The sequence below is a fragment of the Dama dama genome, chromosome 18 (genome assembly GCF_033118175.1).
Source record: "Dama dama isolate Ldn47 chromosome 18, ASM3311817v1, whole genome shotgun sequence".
Classification (NCBI taxonomy): domain Eukaryota; kingdom Metazoa; phylum Chordata; class Mammalia; order Artiodactyla; family Cervidae; genus Dama; species Dama dama.
Window position 1 is genome coordinate 36,960,108 of NC_083698.1, and position 19,936 is coordinate 36,980,043.

General features: G+C 32.9%; 1 protein-coding gene across 3 annotated transcripts in view; it reads left to right on the plus strand.

Annotated features, from left to right (window-relative positions):
* The window catches only part of HGF (hepatocyte growth factor), an 81,164-nt gene extending 67,474 nt beyond the window's left edge, over positions 1–13,690 (plus strand). For all 3 annotated transcript variants that reach the window (XM_061165141.1, XM_061165144.1, XM_061165143.1), the window contains 7 exons: positions 399–437; positions 1,644–1,740; positions 4,142–4,216; positions 5,052–5,198; positions 5,676–5,782; positions 5,898–6,043; positions 10,046–13,690. In XM_061165141.1, coding sequence (XP_061021124.1) covers positions 399–437; positions 1,644–1,740; positions 4,142–4,216; positions 5,052–5,198; positions 5,676–5,782; positions 5,898–6,043; positions 10,046–10,222 — 788 coding nt within the window. In that variant the 3' untranslated portion in view covers positions 10,223–13,690. The remainder of the gene's footprint in view (positions 1–398; positions 438–1,643; positions 1,741–4,141; positions 4,217–5,051; positions 5,199–5,675; positions 5,783–5,897; positions 6,044–10,045) is intronic.
* The last annotated feature ends 6,246 nt before the right edge of the window (positions 13,691–19,936 follow it).

The following is a 19,936-nucleotide window of genomic DNA, read 5'->3' on the forward strand; positions in this document are numbered from 1 at the left end:
GTTCATATGAATGGCCCAACCAAACAATAATAAGAGTGGAATGTTCATTGTGTACAATGTTTGGCATGTTGGGAGAATGAGGCAGCTCCTCGGTGCCAGCAGTATAATTCAGACTGCCAACATCATCAAACATCATTCAAAAGTCATAAAACAGGGCTTTCTTCACATCACCACTACCATACTTTCAACTTTGTCTAGTAAAAGTGATACAGAATTATTCAAAAGGGTACTATTACATTATATTTTTGAATAAAATGTAAAGAATTGTCTTAAATTATCAACTCATGGATATTTGGGTTTCAATACAAAATGATGTACAATTGAATAGTACATTTTATTTTTATATAACAGAAATATGCATGCATGAATTATGTATATATGTATATTTGTTTTTACAGGTGAGGGTGATACCACACCTACAATAGTCAATTTAGACCGTAAGTAATCCTTCAAAAAAATTTATTTTATCTTAGTATCTATGTGTCATAAATGATGTCATTATTTACTTCATAAAAATATCATTATATAAACTTCCATCATAAAAATAAAATGTTTTATATGAACACTTTTTCCTGTGTGAATGTATAAAGGTATTACAAAGACAACTGCATGCTAAATATCAAAATTCCTTGCTCTGTCAGAAAATGTTACATTAAACTTTGAAAAAGCATGTATAGTACTTTTAACTTGGGGTAGAATATATCCAGTGGACCTTCACCATCCTTTAAATTAAATCAGGATGCCAAAGTTAGAAAGAATGAAACCAGAAGGTTGGAAAGTTATGCACTGTCTTTATCCTGCTCTGTCTTTAAAGCTCTTTGCATTTTCTATGAAGCAAAAGATGACACAGTGTGAAAGGTTTAGTTAATCCTCAGTTTAGGAAAATCTAGACTGCGTTTAGGAGCTGCTTGTATCTGATTTTCACACATTTCTTGGACTGAAGGAAGTTACTCAAATGTTTTGGTTTGAGAGACCACCTGCTGTGTCCCAGGCTGAAGAAGCAAATGGAAATCTATTTTAGACCATGGACAGGAGTGGATAGGATAAAGCAAGGAACACTGACGAGGGTCAGGAAAAAGTTTACTTCAAAGAGTCTGTGTTATATCATTTGGATATAATGATTTAAACATAATTATGTCATTTGGATAAAATTTCAGTTAAGATCACTTTGGTTAACACGGTGCAAAACAGTTCTACATTCTTACTCTACAAATTCAGAAGTAATAAACCAAATATATATATTTTTTTCCCCCACAGAGGCTTTCCATTGATATTTAGAAAAAAAGCACCGTAAATAGCATCGTTCTGTTGTGTTGAGGTTGGTCAGGAAAACACAATTGCTGTTAGACCTGCAGAACTTGCACATAGAGAGCAAAGTCAGTGTCACTGTGATGTCAATTCTGCTGACCTTGAGTTGATTACTTTCTCTTTGTTATCTATCTATTTAGATGAGGATAGCAAACATTTTGGGTCTGATTTTGCACTGTATCACACTATTTACCTTTTATTTTTTCCAAAATGGTCTTCTGACACAATTACAGTAGTTACATTTGTGAAGTTACCGTCAAGTGCTTAAGAAAGCCGAGAGGCACAGGTTATTTCAAAATGTTTTGTCAAAATGTTGTGTTTGGTCCTCTTTTTAGATCCTGTAATATCTTGCGCCAAAACAAAACAATTGCGAGTTGTAAATGGAATTCCAACACGAACAAATGTAGGATGGATGGTTAGTTTGAAATACAGGTAATTATTAATAGACACAAATCACACATATTTGGATTATTTGCAGATAGTTATATTCCCAGCAGGATGGCCATGTGCAGTCGTGAAGGTTGTGCCCTACACAAGGCACCCATATGAGGGGGACACAAGGGGGACGAATCGCATTCTGCTTGCCAAACCTCCCTGGATTTTTCAGTTTGTGCTTCCAGAGACAGTGCTGTTTTAAATGTTTACAAAGGTCCCATATGTGTTGGCATTGTCCCTGATGTGACATTTTAGTTCTTGTTAAGCAAAAGACAACTACACAGGAACCTACTTATACCTTGATATAACCATGGTAGTTGTAATACTTATGTTAATTTCCCAATTAAGGATATTATGAGATTATTTTCTAACATGTTTATGCACAATCATAGCAAAACATTTATATATGATTTTAATTTCTGACTTTTTCATTGTCATTCTAATGAAAAATGGCAATAATTTAAAATTCTAGAATATTTTATCATTAAGAAAAACATAAATTAGACTGAGAGTTGAACAGTCTTAAAATTATAATATTTGATATGATAAAACATGTCTATTGCTTAGTGTAACAATCAATGCAATGTTCTATGTAAAGTAGTTTTTCAAAATATACTATTATACAAAATTAAGATTATTTATTATAAGAAGTAAATACTGAAAATAGGAGCTAGCTTTAAAACCTGATCTTAGAACTTTCTATATACTACGCATATTATACTGTATGGTAATCAGAATGTTAAATTTTTTTTTTTTCTATATCTATCTCTATTGGAATGTCATCATGCAACATACCCCAAAGTGCACCTGAATTCTAGCCGCATTTTCCCTTGTTTTCAAGACACTCTATGTTTCTCCCCCTGGCCTTTGTGCTGTTGGAGCTTTCTTCCTCCATATTTTATGCCTACAAAATTTTTATTCTTTAAATACAAACTGGAATATCTCCTTTTTTTCTAAACCTTCCCTGTTTCTTTAACTCTAGCCTCCTAGAATTTAGGAATAAAATTCATTTTTACTATAATTAAATCACAGTGACATTAAAGAAGAATAGAGACAACTTGAAACTGGTTATTTTTCTTTCAATGAATAAGTCAATTCTTAATAAACATAAAGTTTATATTCTTTAGACACCAAGTAGAAAATGACCTAGAGTTCTCTTAGTGTGTCTTTCTTTCAAGGAGTAACTCATCAATTTTTATAAATCTTTATGCTGATAATTGTAGGGTAGTAACTAAAATAGAATTATGAAACTCACCAGAATATTAAAGTTAATCATGCAATGTGAAGACATAATGAAGGTTGTAAAATTTGAGGGTGGTAATTTCTTTACTATAGAAAAATTTCCAATAATCTACATCGTTGAGCTAATTAGAGGATCTCTGCAAATCTCATTACTCCAGAAGAAAAGGCAAATACTTTTGAATTTATTCTTACTCATAGGAGACTTCCTTTTGAAGTCGGCATCTTTGGAGAAGTAGGTGAAACTGTTTTTCACCAGATCAGTGTAGTATAAACTTTTTTTAAAAAGTACTCTTTTCCTTTTAAATCCAAGTTCTTAGTAACAACAGCTGTTTATCTATTCTTCCAAAACTCACAGAGAGGAATAGAAACTAAAACTCTCTCTATATATTCTTATCCTCCTTTGTGGTATAGGCCGTAAATAAGTGTGGTCTTAGTCTGGGAATCTTATTCTGTTACTCTCTGAAGCACTGAACATCTGTACTCTTTGGAAATGTAAATTGTGAGTAGTTGTACTTTTTCCCATGTGTTTGCCAAAAAAGAATACATTTCCAGATTTTGGATATCATCAAATAAATATTCTAGTATTTATTGTTCTTTAAAAATAATAATTTCCTAGATGATATATCTTGAAAAACTGTTTTAATTTGATAAGTAAAATGTTATATTGTTGATATTAAGTTGGACAAACAAATTTACTCAGTTATATACTAAGTTAACATATCACAACTAAATAATGGTAATGAAAGAAGCAAATAGTGCATAAATATTATAATGTTACCACAAGATGGTTTTCAGAATTTAAATAAAAACTCAAATTTGTCATTTTCATAATCAAACACTGAATTTAAAATAGGTCTAATAATCCTATATTTATAGCACATACTTTCTCTTATAAGGATAAACTACACACATGTGAACATGTGTTTGGGAATGGATCAATAAAGTTGATTATATAAAATTATAATCACATTATGAAAAAGAACATCATCAAGTATCCTTCTGATTAAAAAATACTCATTTTATTCTATTTGGATTAATATCTACATTTTCCTCTCGATGTGTTTATGCTTAACAAGTGGAGCCATAGGTTTTGCATTAATTGGCAAGCACTCTTTCTGTACAGATGTTACTTGTTTTTCTTTCCTCTTTCTTTTAGAAATAAACATATCTGCGGAGGATCATTGATAAAGGAAAGTTGGATTCTTACTGCAAGACAGTGTTTCCCTTCTCGGTAAAGTGAAACCAATATTTGTTTTAAGCATTTAAAAATATGTATGGCTTCCCTCTAGATTCCCCCTAGAATGTATATTCATTTAACAGATATTCACCAGCATAGGGTGAACAAATTAATTTATTTTTATTTTAGATTTAGCTTATGAAACTGACTTAGTTAATGCTTACTTATGAGCACTACTTCTGTCTACCTCTTTCCACGATTAGCACTACTCTCATTTGGGAGAAAATTTTGCTAGAATTATGTTAATAATTTTTACCCTAACCTCCTTCTTGAATTCTATATTTCTAGATAGAAATTCTTTTTCTGAATTAGCAACAAACTTCTTTCAGTTCTCACTTCTTTCTTATGTAGAGCCAGCCTCAGAAAAATACTGAGAATGATTTTCAGAGAAAACTAGCCTAAGGAAAAGATAAGGAGGTTGCATTTGTTAGCTTACTTCTTGATTCTCATCAAGATTATACTGATTTTATTAGTATAAATCTTCAATCTTTATTAATAAGCCAAACATATACACCTTTGAGATAAAAAGGAAAACTTGCAATAAATTATAATTCTTGTAATATGCTTTACCTGAGAATTTTTCATAAATGACCTACTCTCTAGCAAGAATAAGCAAGTTAAAAAAATAGCCGTTTAGAATTTCAGCAATTTAAAGGCTCTTCCTGCTTGTAGTATTCAGAACCTTCCAATAACAAAGTGTGTTGCTCTTTATTATACTTTGAACTTTAAATTTAGGTTATTTATCTGCCCTTGTAAGCTAATATAATAATACATATAAATAATATTACATAATTTAAAGTTATATTTTATATTTTAATTTTCTACTTAGAAACAAAGACTTGAAAGATTATGAAGCTTGGCTTGGAATTCATGATGTCCATGGGAGAGGAGATGAGAAACGCAAACAGGTTCTAAATGTTACCCAACTGGTATATGGGCCTGAAGGATCAGATTTGGTATTACTGAAGCTTGCTAGGTTAGTTCCTTTAGATAGTCTCATATTTTTAACATACACTGGAATGGTTGAAACTTCTTCTTCAACTATGTGGTTATTCTTTCTCTCTCATGTAAATATATTATAAAGCATATGTCACATGTCATATGTGTGTGTATGTGTGTATATGCATACAGAGGCAAAGAGAGGGGCATTTTCAAATTGTTCATATGTGAATAAATGAAATTGGGTCAACAATATGGTTAGCCTGCTCTAAAACCAAAGCTTAGTGAGCAATTATATGATAACTTTAACAGGTAAAATAATGATTGAAAAATAGTAATGATCATTTATTCTTAAATATTTTCAAATAAATATTCATTTCTCTACTACCTACTTGAAGCAAATTTGTTTATTCTCTCTAAATGAAGCACATTAAACTTTCACACTGCATTTTAATATATTTATTTTGTGCTGAATCCAATCAAAGGTACTTACCATTATATTTTCTCTTTTCAGGCCTGCTATTTTGGATGATTTTGTTAGTACAATTGATTTACCTAATTATGGGTGCACAATTCCAGAAAAAACCACTTGCAGTGTTTATGGCTGGGGCTACACTGGATGTAAGCTATTTTTAAAAAGATAAGGCAATATCATATTTATTTTACAAAAATATTTTGTAATTGTTTTTCACTTTACCCTATGCTCATTAACCATACATATTTTGCACCATTCCAGTGATCAACTCAGATGGTCTACTACGAGTAGCACATCTCTATATTATGGGGAATGAGAAATGCAGCCAATACCATCAAGGGAAGGTGACTCTGAATGAGTCTGAAATATGTGCTGGGGCTGAAAATATTGTATCAGGACCATGTGAGGTAAAAAAAAGGGGGTTTTTAAATAAGTTGCATGTGATAGATAACATAGTTTTTCCTGTTTATAATTTTTTTCTATTTTTTTCAAATAAGAATCATTGTACATCAGCCTGTTGTAAGAGAGAGGAATTGGAAAATATAATCCTTATTATTCTTGTATATCTCTTTTAGCTAAACAGTGAACAATCCATGTTTCATTAGCAGCAAACTAAGATGACATTTATCTCTCAAATAGCAAGAAATTAATACAGCCAAAACTCTAAGAGAAAGCTGTTCAAATTAGAAGTAGCCAACATGCAGTTTGATACCATAGCTTGCATTTTTTTCTAATGTTTTTCTAAATGTATCCGGTCTTCCCAAATTCTAACTTAACTCTATTAATTTTAGTAAGAGATCCATGTCTGGTTTTAAACCTTTAAATGTGTTTTCAGTTAAGCCAGCGTGTGTGTGTGTGTGTGTGTGTGTGTGTGTGTGTGTGTGTGTGTGTGTGTGTGTGTGTGTGTGTGTGTGTGTGTGTGCGCGCGCGCGCACTTCTATTTTAAAAAACCAGAAGGTCAAAGTTTGTGACTTTAAGATTTTGGACATTTTCATTTCTTAGGCAACTGTTCCTTCTACTTGGCAGTGTTCCTATCCCTATTTAACATAAACAAGCTGTTAAACTGCTATTTTAGATGTATTTTGAATGCAAGAGACAAGTTTTCCAACCCTGAGAACTCTGGAATTATAGAATACTATGTGTAGTAAAATATGGAGTGAGTTCAGTAATAGTGAAATATCTTTTGACTTTTAGGAAAATGCCCTATGTATGGAGCATAAGTTTGTATTGAAGTACATATACTATGTATACACTGCTTTGAGATTTCATCTTTGAAAAGAAAATAAAATATTTTTAAGTTAAAAAAAAGTTAATTGCTTTAAAATAATATGATTAGAAACTGATTATGTGTTTATAACCATTTTGGAATTTGGTGGTTTTTGTTCTAATAAATCTAATATCCTAAATCTATTATAACAAATGAAAAGTTACTAGGAATATTTTTTATTTATTTGTTTATTTATTTCCCAAAGAGCTCTGTAAATACAAAAATGTTGAGCTAGACCAAGTCTTTGAGATAGTTAGGAAGTTTACACTTATTCAAGTCTTACTGCCATTATTACTTTGACAGCTGCTCTTCTGGATAGCCTGTAATCTGGTTTATCATCTATGTACTCTTAAATTCCTAACTTTAGCACTGAAAAACTTATCTTATCATCACATATTTGCTATTTTTTATCTATTTACTTCAAATTGATTCAGCCACTTCTTAAAAATGCTTAATTTTTTTTACATCACTGTTATTTGAAATGATAATCACCAAACCACTGAAATCTAGACGCTTGAAAAAGAAATCTCTTAAACATTTGTATGATATCAATAGCATCACACTTAGTGAAAGTCTCTAAAAATGTAATTGACTTGAACAATTTGTATCAGTGAACACTGGTGCATTAATTTAAAAACCAGATTAATTCATGTGGCAGAGTTTATATCAAGTCTTTTTTAAAAAAATCATTGGAATATAGTTGCTTTGTAATGTGTTAATTTCTGCTCTACAGCAGTGTCAACCCGTTATATGTAAGCATATATTCCCTTTTTGTTTTTAATTAAAAAATTAACCCCTACCCTTTTTTAAATACCTAGTTTCTAATCATTTGCTACTATTAGCAGAGCTATCCCTGATGACTCAGACGGTAAAGAATCCGCCTACATTTAAGGAGACCTGGGTTCGATCCCTGTGTTTTTTGGGAAGATCCCCTGGAGGAGGGCATGGCAACCCTCTCCAGTATTCTTGCCTGGAGAATCCCCATGGACAGAGGAGCCTGGTGGGCTACACTCCTTGGGGTTGCAGAGTCAGACACGACTAAGCGACTAAGCACACAGCATAACTGATATGCCTATAGAGAAATTTTTTTGCATGTGTCTGAACCATAAGTTCTTTAGGATAGATTCTTAACATGGAATGACAACATTAGAGCAAGTTTAGATAATTTACATATTCTGTCAAATCGCCCTCAAAAGTTTATATGAATTATTCTTCTGGAAACACCATATGAAAAAGAAATCCCCTTTTCTGATTGCTAAGACTCAGTATTGTCAATTTTTAATATTTTGGTACAGATGAAGAAGTGAAAGTACTAGTCACTCAGTTGTGTCCGACTCTACGACCCCATGGACTGTAGCCCTCTGTCTATGGAATTCTCCAGACAAGAATACTGGAGTGGGTAGCCATTTCCTCTCCAGGGGATCTTCCTGATCCAGGGAACAAACCCAGGACTCCTGCATTGCAGGCAGATTCCTTACTGTCTGAGCCACCAGGGAAGCCAGTTCAAAATTTATCTCAGTTTTGTTTGATCAGATTTTATTGTTCACATATTTAAGCATCTGTTCCTATTTTCAATGTACTTTTAAATTACTTTTTCATTCATTTGCAAATTTATCTGTTAAGTCATTTGTCTTTTTCAAGTTGATTTGTAGGAGTTTCAAATGTTCTTTCAATCTGTGGCTTTATTTGAACATTGTTTATGATGAATTTTGGCATTCAGAAGACTTTCACTTCATTGCACTTTTTTGTGTGTTATTTAATCATTTATTTTTAATTGAAGGATAATTGCCTTACAATGTTGTGGTTTCTACTGTAGAACAACATGAACGTGCTATAAGTATACATATATCCCTACCCACCCCACCCCATCCCACTCCTCTGGGTAATCACAGAGCACCAAGCTAAGTTCCCTGTGCTATAGAGCATTATCTATTTCCCCACTAGTATCTATTTTCCACATGGTGGTGTGTGGATGTTAATGCTGCTCTCTCTATTTGTCCCATTTTCTCTTTCCCCTGCTGTGTCCAGAAGTCCCTTCTGTACATCTGCATCAAGTCTCTTTGAATAAACTATTTTCCTTAGTATTTTATCTTCTGCGTCACCCACACCTTGATTTTATCTATCATAGAATGTTGATAGCTCTCTTCTTTCCACTTGTATTACAGAATTAAATTTTGCAGTAGTTTAGTTTATCTCATCTGTTGGGGGAAAATGAAGATAGTCCCAATCACTCTTCTAGATACAAAGATGCCAAAAGTCAGTCACTACAGTCCTAGGAGGCTACATGGCACAAAAAAGTGATGCAGCACATTTTGATGATGACATATAACAATGTGTATAAACATAACATCTATATTAAAAAAATATCACGCAAATCCTTTTATCAATCTATTCATCTTTCATCTATCACTTATTAAGATATGATTATACACCAGGGTTACCATATAAGCTTTCCACAAAGAGTAAAAGAAAATATAAATATAACTCTATTAACTACTAATACTAAATAACAGTAAGTGCAGGAACGTTCCTTCTTTAGGCCCAGAAAAGCAATTTCTAAACAGTAAATAGAATTGTTTTACTACCTACAAGTTTTTGTTTAACTTGTTAAAAATCATTTTGGGGGCAGGGTTGAGGGAAGGGAAGAAATTAGATAAAAGTTAATGTAGCTTAATCATTTAAACTGTATGATTAAAGGTGAGTTTTTTTATGTATTTTTCTATATTTTCCATTTTTTCTATATTGAACATACTCAGAACACCAGAAGCAAACCAAAATGAATATAAAATCTACTTTCCTAAAAAGCTATCAGTGGTTATGTATTAATTAGTCTGCATGGAACAAAAGCAAAAACCACTTTAAAACATGAGTGACTATTTTAGAAAAGATAAATCATTCTTAAATGATTACTACACATGATAGAACACTTTTGAACCTTTGTGCTTCTTTCAGTCTTGAGTTGTCTAATAGAAAGACAACCAATGGTTTAGTACATCAATTGAATGTCTTCATATTTTAGTTGAAGTTATTCTCTTTTTTACATATATATGAGATATAAATTGATATATGAAATGTTAATGATTTGTTAATTTTTATTTCTAAAATAATACTTTGTTGTTATTGTTGCATATCTTCTTCCTAGGGAGATTATGGTGGCCCACTTGTTTGTGAACAACATAAAATGAGAATGGTTCTTGGTGTCATTGTTCCTGGTCGTGGCTGTGCCATTCCAAACCGTCCTGGCATTTTTGTCCGAGTGGCATATTATGCAAAATGGATACACAAAATTATATTAACGTATAAGGTACCACAGTCATAGCTGGTGCAACTGTCTGAAGCTTCCGATAACGCAAGTCTCTTTTACATGAAGATTTTGGAGTACATGGAATTAAAATGTAACTTAAAAATCCTGAGACAACTACTTGAGTGTCATGTTTGTTAAGATACTCATTAATATTTATGGGTGTTTGCTGTTGTTTTGTTTGTCAGTGTTACTTTGTAAATGTTGAAATGAATTAAGGTACATGCAAGTGTAGTAACATATCTCCTGAAGATACTTGAATGAACTAAAAAATGCAAAGGTATAATTGCTGGATGTTAAAGATATAATGGAAAAGATCAATTAATCTCTCTCAGCTGCTTTCCAAGGTTAGTTTCATAATAATAAATAAATCATAAGTTAAACATTATTTCAACCTCACAAAAACAATTTGTATCTTGTGTCCTTAAATTGTAACTCTATATTAAATTATATTACCTTTAATATGCTATACATTATATTTCATTCATTTCTCATCATGTATCCTGTAAGACTGGTACATATACTTTTTACAAAAACATATACCTATATGCAAATACATGGGTACACATGTGCATACACTGCAGTTCAAATTGTGGTGTATCTAATGTAATCCCTAAATATTCTGAAATTGTATCTTTATACTTTTTCCTTAAGAAAAATATTAAAAAAATTCTAAATACTAGTAGGAATATTAAGGAAAAGTGCAAGATAGAAGCGACTAGATCATCCTTCATATAATCTGCAGATGACCTCTACTCCTTGGCAATTGAGGTGTGGTCAGACACACAAAGTTAAATAACACCTAACCTAGGTGCTTACATATATTTATTATCCAAGTTATTTTAGATAGTTTCTAATTCTTAAGGGGAATAGGCTATTTGTTTATTAGTATTTTTCTTTCAAATTTGGGGACACTTATTTATGCAAGGTATTTTTATATCTTTTTCCCTAAAGTAGTTAAAAAAGTGAGAGATAACTAATTGAAATTTAAAAGTGTTTTGGGCTTTAAGATGTATTTAAGGATGTTAAGTCTAAGACTTGCTGCTGTGATTGGCTTCTTTCTCATCTTCTTTAACTTAACAACAAATATCTAAGAGGAAAATTCCCATGTCTCTAAAATTGGTAAATAGCCTTTCACCAAATTATGCATTAAAATATATATTGAAGAAAGAAATAAAAATAACTTTGTCTACCTGGAGGTCTTTTAGTCTAATAAAACTTTACTCAAGTAAAGGAAAAAAGTGTAAAAGGAAAGGAACTAGTTTGTCTAAACTGTGTATTCTATTATTTTTTAAAGTACAGTTAAATCTGCTGAATGAGGTATTTTATCAAAATACCTTTATTTTATCTTACTTAATTTTACATAGATCTTTCCTAATGCATGGGAAATTTCAGATTTTGTATTCTGTATGATAATAACCAGACCATATTTATTACTGTATTAGTCATGATTAGCTAAAGATCATGTATTTGTCAAGAAATGAGATAACAAAGAGTAATTTTATATGTTCTGAAGTTTCACATAATATTCCTGTATAAAAATTCTTTAAAAATAATTATTTGAATATTTTGAATCTAGTATTTCCATTTCTCTAACTTGTTTCTTTTGTATGACCTCAATTAAGGCCAGAGATCCAAATGCTCTAAAAATTCCAGAAGACACTGTTCAATCTTGAGTAAAACGGTTTTAATTTTACTCAAGAACTTAGTCCAGATTATGGGCAGCAAATCCAAAATTCTTTTTGAAATTGTGCCATTTTCTTTATTTTTTGTAATAATATATGTGCTGGTATTAAGAAACAGTGAAAGTGAAGAGAAATCCAACAAGTTTCTAGTACATATCAGTGTATCTGATTGTACTTTTCTCTCCTATACATAATATACCATTATAATCAAACACAGAAATTTCCAAGGTAAATTGTCTAGATATTAAAGTATTTTTCAGTTTCTTCTTGCTAAATGACAAAATTTTATTGTCACATATTAATGATATTTGTAAAACACTTACTAAATTGCAATTCTTTTAAATACTCACATTTAAAAATATTTCTTTTATGTCTTTTCCTCTAAATTTCCACTGAGGGATAGAGATGACATAGATACAAAATGAAGCTAACTTTATAGACATTTTGAACTCAGTGTTTTCCATTTTATTAAATGATAAAACAAGACCACCAATAAACTATCAGACATGTGTAAAAAGCAGTCCTTTCTTTGGGAGTTTCCTTTTTATAGGAGATTGATGAAATAGATATAAAAGCAAGATGAACAAGACCCATGTTATTTTAGGTGGTGGAATGGGAAATAACTGTTTCACTTTTCTCTGGTGAAAGATACTATTTCCTGGGCATTCTTTTTTCTTAATAAAAATTAAAAATCCATTTCATTTGAGTCATGGAAAAAAGAATCTTTAAATTAGAAGTTTTCAATGATATTTTTATTTTGGTTGTTTGAATAATGATTATATGCTATTATAATTGTGGACATTTTCTTATGTCTACCAGGAATAGTAATGTAAAATTAAAATATTTGTCATAATGCCTCTGCCGTGCAGAAGGAATGATAATCCTTTTGTGTACTTCTTTAATTTTATTGTAAAATGTGTAATGACTTTTACCTATCTGCTGTGGGCAGGTCCTCAGCAAAATGGTTTATATTGAGTGAATCTCTAGTATTAACAGGCTCTTGCTTGCTATCTAAGTGTTTCAAACTATGGGAAATGTGAGACACTGGAAGGCAAGAAAAATAACAATAATGACATGTGATAACAAAATTGTATTTCACTTATTCCTGTGAATATTTCTTGTTGGTACCAATGGTACTGTAGAAAGTGAATGTTATAGCCACAACATTCTCTTGAAAAAAACACTGTCAAGAAATAAGAAATTGCTGTCAGGAATTTTCTTGTTATTTCTAAACATTTAAAAAGAAATACTGGCTTTGCAATATAGGGATCATGTGGTGAAGAATTTTAATAAACTCATATTAAAAATATTTTAAATTGACGTAAGTCCAAAAAAGAACTACTTTCAATCAATTATATCCCATATTAATAGACAAACTCATTTGAGAAATAAAGTTAATTTGAATGAGATATAATCTTTATGTGAATAAGTTACATTTCATAATAAAATCCAAAAGAATTTACCTTTCAATATTCAACTGAATTTTGAACTAAGAATTTGCTAATATAAAAATGTTAAAATTCTCTGGACCCTATAAATATTGACAGTGTAATTTTCAGTAGGTTCACTTCCATTTGCACAGAAAGTTTCTGTCTTTAGGAAACTGAAAATGGAATACTGTGGATGTTATTACTGTTTGTCTTGTATGTAAATAGGAAATAGATAAGCTGCCTATTGAGTGGTATAGCTGGACGCTTACCCAAAGGGGAACACTGTGGTTATGACGTGTATATAAATTTTCTGTAGTTAATAAAGTTGTTATTTTTATAACCATGCTTATTATTATTAATAAAATATTTTATCAAAATGCTCTCCTCATTTTAGTTATATAAGTGGACATATTTGAATCTGCTCTGGGGTTAATGCGAAAAACAAACAACAATGATGTCGTTGACAGAAATTACATATGCTTTATTGCAAGAAAGATCATGTAACTTGTGTATAGAACTAAGACAAAAGCTATTATTCTATTACAACTTCTATCTATGATAATACCAGTGATCTTCAGTAAACTCTTCGTCTCTATGGACTTCAATTTCTTTCACTGCAAAATATAATCATTCATTCTTCATATTTGCTAGAGTGATGCTAGCAAATTGTCATGAATGATCATCTGAATTCCTTTACCATATTACTATATATTACAGAGGGGATTATAAGTCAATTAATCACTTTAGAATTTATCTTCAATGTATACATTAAATTCAGAATAAATATGAATCAAATTCACTCATTTCATTCAAATTGGAGGCAAAATTGGAAGAACTAATTGTCAACTCATCTAACCAAAAAGAATTCTATAACACCATTGACTATTTCAAGTTACATTATACTGTCTGTCCCTCAAAAGGGTTGCTCTACCAACTTTTCAGGCATAAATACTCATCTCAAGTGGTGATTAATATATCTAATTCTAGAGCCCATTATAAAATATTTAATCTTCTTAATGGTTATGATCCAGGTAGAATATATGTATTCACTCATTTTTGGTGTCAATAAGAACATTTCAAATGTACATACTACTGATTTTTCTAATTTTTGATTCTTTTCTCACTCTTTTCTAAAACTCCATTTCATCCTAAACCTTTATTGTGCTATTTTAAGTAGAATAATCCAGGAAAGCTCCTTTAAGAGATGGTTTTTTAATAGGATACTCAGGGAAGTGAGAGAGCAAGTGAGAAAGTTGTGATAATATCTGGGGTCTGAGAAGGAAAACTGAGACCATATTTTTGCTGGCTTCTTAATATAATGTATTTATTTACTCTTACAAATTATAATGCATTAATTAGTCACCATTTGTCAGTGTCCTAAATAGAATCACTTTGGTTTGCAGTTCCTCAGTGTTTTAGTCCAGGAGTTTTATTGCCATTCTATTCCCTTAGAACTTCCCTGGGTGGCTCAGACGGTAAAGTGTCAGCCTACAATGTGGGAGACCCGGGTTAGATCCCTGGGTCAGGAAGATGCTCTGGAGAAGGAAATGGTAACCCACTCCAGTACTCTTGCCTGTAAAATCCATGGATGGAGGAGTGTGGTAGGCTACGGTTCATGGGGTTGCAAAGAGTCGGACATGAATGAGCGACTTCACTTTCTTTCTTTCATTCCATTATTACCCTGCACAGGCACCATCCTTAATCTACACAACCCTAGACATGCTTTCTATTTCATTTCAACAAGTCACACCACTTTCATGTATACTTATATAAGTCTTATTTTAGCCAGTATAAATTTTTCTTTTGGCTCTTAAATTTGCAAATATCTCAATTGCATGTGTTGTTTGGGAAAGCTGATTTTAAAAGTATTAATAACTTTAAGATAAAACTATATTTAAGGTAATTCGGGAACATTTTATAATACTATGAAGAACGGGCTTCCCAGGTGGCTCGGTGAGTAAAGAACCTGCCTACAATGCAGGAGATGCAGGAGATGTGGGTTCAATGGCAAGTTACAATCCGTAGACTCACAGAGTCGGACATGAGTGAAGCGACTGAGCATGCACGCACAAACGCACTATGAAGAACAAGTTCTTTTTTTTTTTCCCCCTCATGGTGTATTTGTCTGTTTTGGTATTAGAGTGCTGCTGGTCATGGAATGACTTCAGATGTGTTCCTTCCCTTTCAATTTTTGGGAATAATTTAAGCAGAGTAAGTGTTAATTGTTTGAATGTTTGGTAGACTTCACCTGCGAACCATCTGGTCTTAGACTTTTGTTTGTTCAGATGTTGGTTTTTATTACTGATTCATAGTCATTACTGGTAATTGATCTGTACATATTTTCTATTTCTTCCTGATTCAGTCTTGTGAGATCATCTATTTCTAGGAATTTATCCATTTTTTTAGGTTGTGCATTTTTGGGGGGCATATAATTGTTCATAGTAATCTCTTGCTGTTTGTATTTCTGTGGTATTTATGGTAAGTTTTCCTTTTTTTTCTGATTTTATTAATTTGGATAAATCATTATGTTTTTCTTCATGAATCTTGTTATTCATTGTCCAGTCGCTGAGTTGTGTCTGACTCTTTGTGACCCCATATATTGCAGCACTCCAGGCTTCCCTGTCCTTCACTGTCTCCTGGAGTTTTCTGAAACTAATGTCCACTGAGTCAGTGATGCCATCCAACCATGTTATTCTCTGTCACCACATTCACTTCCTGCCCTCAGTTTTCCCAGGATCATGGTTTCTTCCAATGAGTCAGCTCTTCCCATCAGGTGGCCAAAGTATTGGAGCTTCAGCATCAGCATATCCTTGCTGTCCAAGGGACTCTTAAGAGTCTTCTCCAGCACCACAGTTTGAAAACATCAATTCTCTGGCACTCAGCCCTCTTTACGGTCCAACTCTCACATCCATACATGACCACTGGAAAAACCATAGCTTTGACTATATGGACCTTTGTTGGCAAAGTGATGTCTCTGCTTTTTAATATGCTATCTAGGTTTGACACAGCTTTCCTTCCAAGGAACAAGCATCTTTTAATTTTGAGGCTATAGTCACCATCTGCAGTGATTTTGGAGCCCAAAGAAATAAAATGTCACTGTTTCCACTTTTCCCCCATCTATTTGCCATGAAGTGAAGTGATGAAGCTAGCTAAAGGTTTATCAGTTTTATTTAACTTTGCAGAGAACCAACTCTTACTTAGCTTCATTGACTGTTTCTATTATTTTTTGTTGTTGTTGTTTTTAATGAATTTATTTTCTGACGGGTCATTGCTTTACAGAATTTTGTTGTTTTCTGTCAAACCTCAGCATGAATCAGCCACAGGTATACATATATCCCCTCCCTTTTGAACCTCCCTCCCATCTCCCTCCCATCCCACCCCTCTAGGTTGGTACAGAGCCCCTGTTTGAGTTTTCTGAGCCATTGGCTATCTATTTTACTTATGGTAATGTAAGTTTCCATTTCCATACATCTCACCCACTTCTCCCCTCACTTTTCCCCTGAGGGAAATTCCTTTAATGCTGTGGTCAAGTCAGTGCTGCTGAATTCTGTTAGCTTTTGATTGTTTGTAATCCTCTTTATTTCTTCTTCAAATCTAAATGACAACTTTGCTGAGTAGAGTATTCTTGGTTTTAGATTTTTCTCTTCATAATTTTAAATGTATTTTGTCACTCTCTTCTGGTCTACAATATTTCTGCTAGAAACTCACTGGACACCTTCTGCTTTGTTTTGAATGTGCATTCTGCCTCCACTCAGTTTAAATTCCTTGAAGGCATCAGCAATATCTTGTCATTAATATTTTTACATCCTTTATTCTACAATGTTTTCACATGATAATGCCCCAATCATATAATTATTAATATTTTATAGTCCACTCTATTTTTGAAGGCTTATCAGTATCATCCAGAGATTTAAAGTGTTTATACAAATTGTGCAACTCACACTGAAGGTTAAGAATTTGGGATTTTATATTTGATTGCATTATTAATTTGAATTAGTAATTGGGGCTATTTAAAAATGTTTATTGTATTTCACACACTAGAACATACACCTGGAAAAGAGAGGAACTATTGACTTTAAGAGTTTTACATTTAAATTTATAAATGTAGTTATTAAAGTGAAAATGGAAAAGAGAGTTTAGTTTACTAATGGACACTGATATTTACTTCATACAACCTAATATAATTTTGATTATGTTGGTAAACATTTTCCGGTCTGATTTTATGTGTGTGTGGGAGGGGAAACATTGATGTCATATCTTTTAGGGGAAGGGATTATGTCAGTTATTGCAAAAATATTCTGAGTCAAGAATAGTCCACTTATGACTTATGTTAAAATATGCCATCTGCTGTGCATTGAAAGTTTCACAATATTGTTACTCAATTAGCAAAAGATCCTCATTTGATGAATTTTCTTAACTGATAGAAATCTCAGATAAAATGTTGCAACAAAATGAAATAGAGAAAAGGCATATTTGGATTTTAGTGGGTTTTTTTCCCCATATATTTTAATGCTTTACAAAATATTGTCTAGTTTTCAGATATCTTATTTTTTACATGGCTAAACTCAAATTCAATGAAAGTATGGAATATATGACTATACCCTAAACCTTTCTTTCTATAAAATAATAATAATAAAATATTTAATAAGTAGATTTGACACTATGGAGTGTTAAAAGTTGATGAACTCTTTTCAAAATAGAGAAGGTTCAGTTCAGTCGCTCAGTTATGTCCGACTCTTGGCGACCCCATACACCAGCACGCCAGGCCTCCCTGTCCATCACCAACTCCCGAAGTTTACTTAAACCCAGGTCCATTGAGCTGCTGATGCCATTCAACCATTTCATCCTCTGTCGTCCCCTTCTCCTCCTGCCTTCAATCTTTCCCAGCATCAGGGTCTTTTCAAATGAGTCAGTTCTTTGCATCAAGTGGCCAAAGTATTGGAGTTCCAGCTTCAGCATCAGTCCTTCCAATGAAAATTCAGGACTGATTTCCTTTAGGATGGACTGGTTGGATCTCCTTGCACTCCAAGGGATTCTCAAGAGTCTTCTCCAACAGCACAAGTCAAAAGAATCAATTCTTCAGTGCTCAGCTTTCTTTATAATCCAACTCTCACATCGATAAATGACTACTGGGAAAACCATATTGACTAGATTGACCTTTGCTGGCAGAGTAATGTCTCTGCTTTTTAATATGCTATCTAGGTTGGTCATAACTTTTCTTCCAAGGAGCACGTGTCTTTTAATTTCATGGCTACAATCACCATCTGCAGTGATTTTGGAGCCCCCCCCAAAAAAGTTTGTCACTGTTTCCAATGTTTCCCCATCTCTTTGCCATGAAGTGATGGGACCCAATGCCATGATCTTAGTTTTCTGAATGTTGAGTTTTAAGCCAACTTTTTCATTCCCCTCTTTCACTTTGATCAAGAGGCTCTTTAGTTCTTCTTCACTTTCTGCCATAAGGGTGGTGTCATCTGCATATCTGAGGTTATTGATGTTTCTCCCGGCAATCTTCATTCCAGCTTGTGCTTCATCCAGTCCAGCATTTCTCATGATGTACTCTGCATATAAGTTAAATAAGCAGGGTGACAACATACAGCCGTGAGGTACTCCTTTCCTGACTTGGAACCAGTCTGTTTGTTCCATGTCCAGTTCTAATTGTTGCTTCCTGACCTGCATACAGATTTCTCAGGAGGCAGGTCAGGTGGTCTGGTATTCCCATCTCTTTAAGACTTTTCCACAGTTTGTTGTGATCCACACAGTCAAAGCCTTTGGCATAGTCAATAAAGCAGATGTTTTTCTGGAACTATCTTGCTTTTTCAATAATCCAACAGATGTTGGCAATTTGATCTCTGGTTCCTCTGCCTTTTCTAAATACAGCTTGAACATCTGGAAGTTAATGGTTCATGTACTGTTGAACCCTGGCTTGGAGAATTTTGAGCATTACTTTACTAGCATATAAGATGGGTGCAATCATGTAGTAGTTCGAGCATTCTTTGGCATTGCCTTTCTTTGGGATTTTAATGAAAACTGACCTTTTCCAGTCCTGTGGCCACTGCTGAGTTTTCCAAGTTTGCTGGCATATTGAGTGCAGCACTTTCACAGCATCTTTTAGGATTTGAAATAGCTCAACTGGAATTCCATCACATCCACTAGCTTTGTTCATAGTGATGCTTTCTAAGGCCCACTTGACTTCGCATTACAGGATGTCTGGCTCTAGGTGAGCGATCATACCACCATGATAATCTGGGTCGTGAAGATTTTTTTTGAATACTTCTTCCACGTATTCTTGCCACCTCTTCTTAATATCTTCTGCTTCTGTTAGGTCCATACCATTTCTGTCCTTTATTGTGCCCATCTTTGCATGAAATTTTCCCTTGGTATCTCTAATTTTCTTGAAGAGATGTCTAGTCTTTCTCATTCTATTATTTTCCTCTATTTCTTTGCATTAATCACTAAGAAATTCTTTCTTATGTCTCCTTGCTATTCTTTGGAACTCTGCATTCAATTGCATATATCTTTCCTTTTCTCCTTTGCCTTTCACTTTTCTTCTTTTCACAGCTACTTCTAAGGCCTCCTCAGACAACCATTTTGTTTTGTTGCATTTCTTTTTCTTGGGG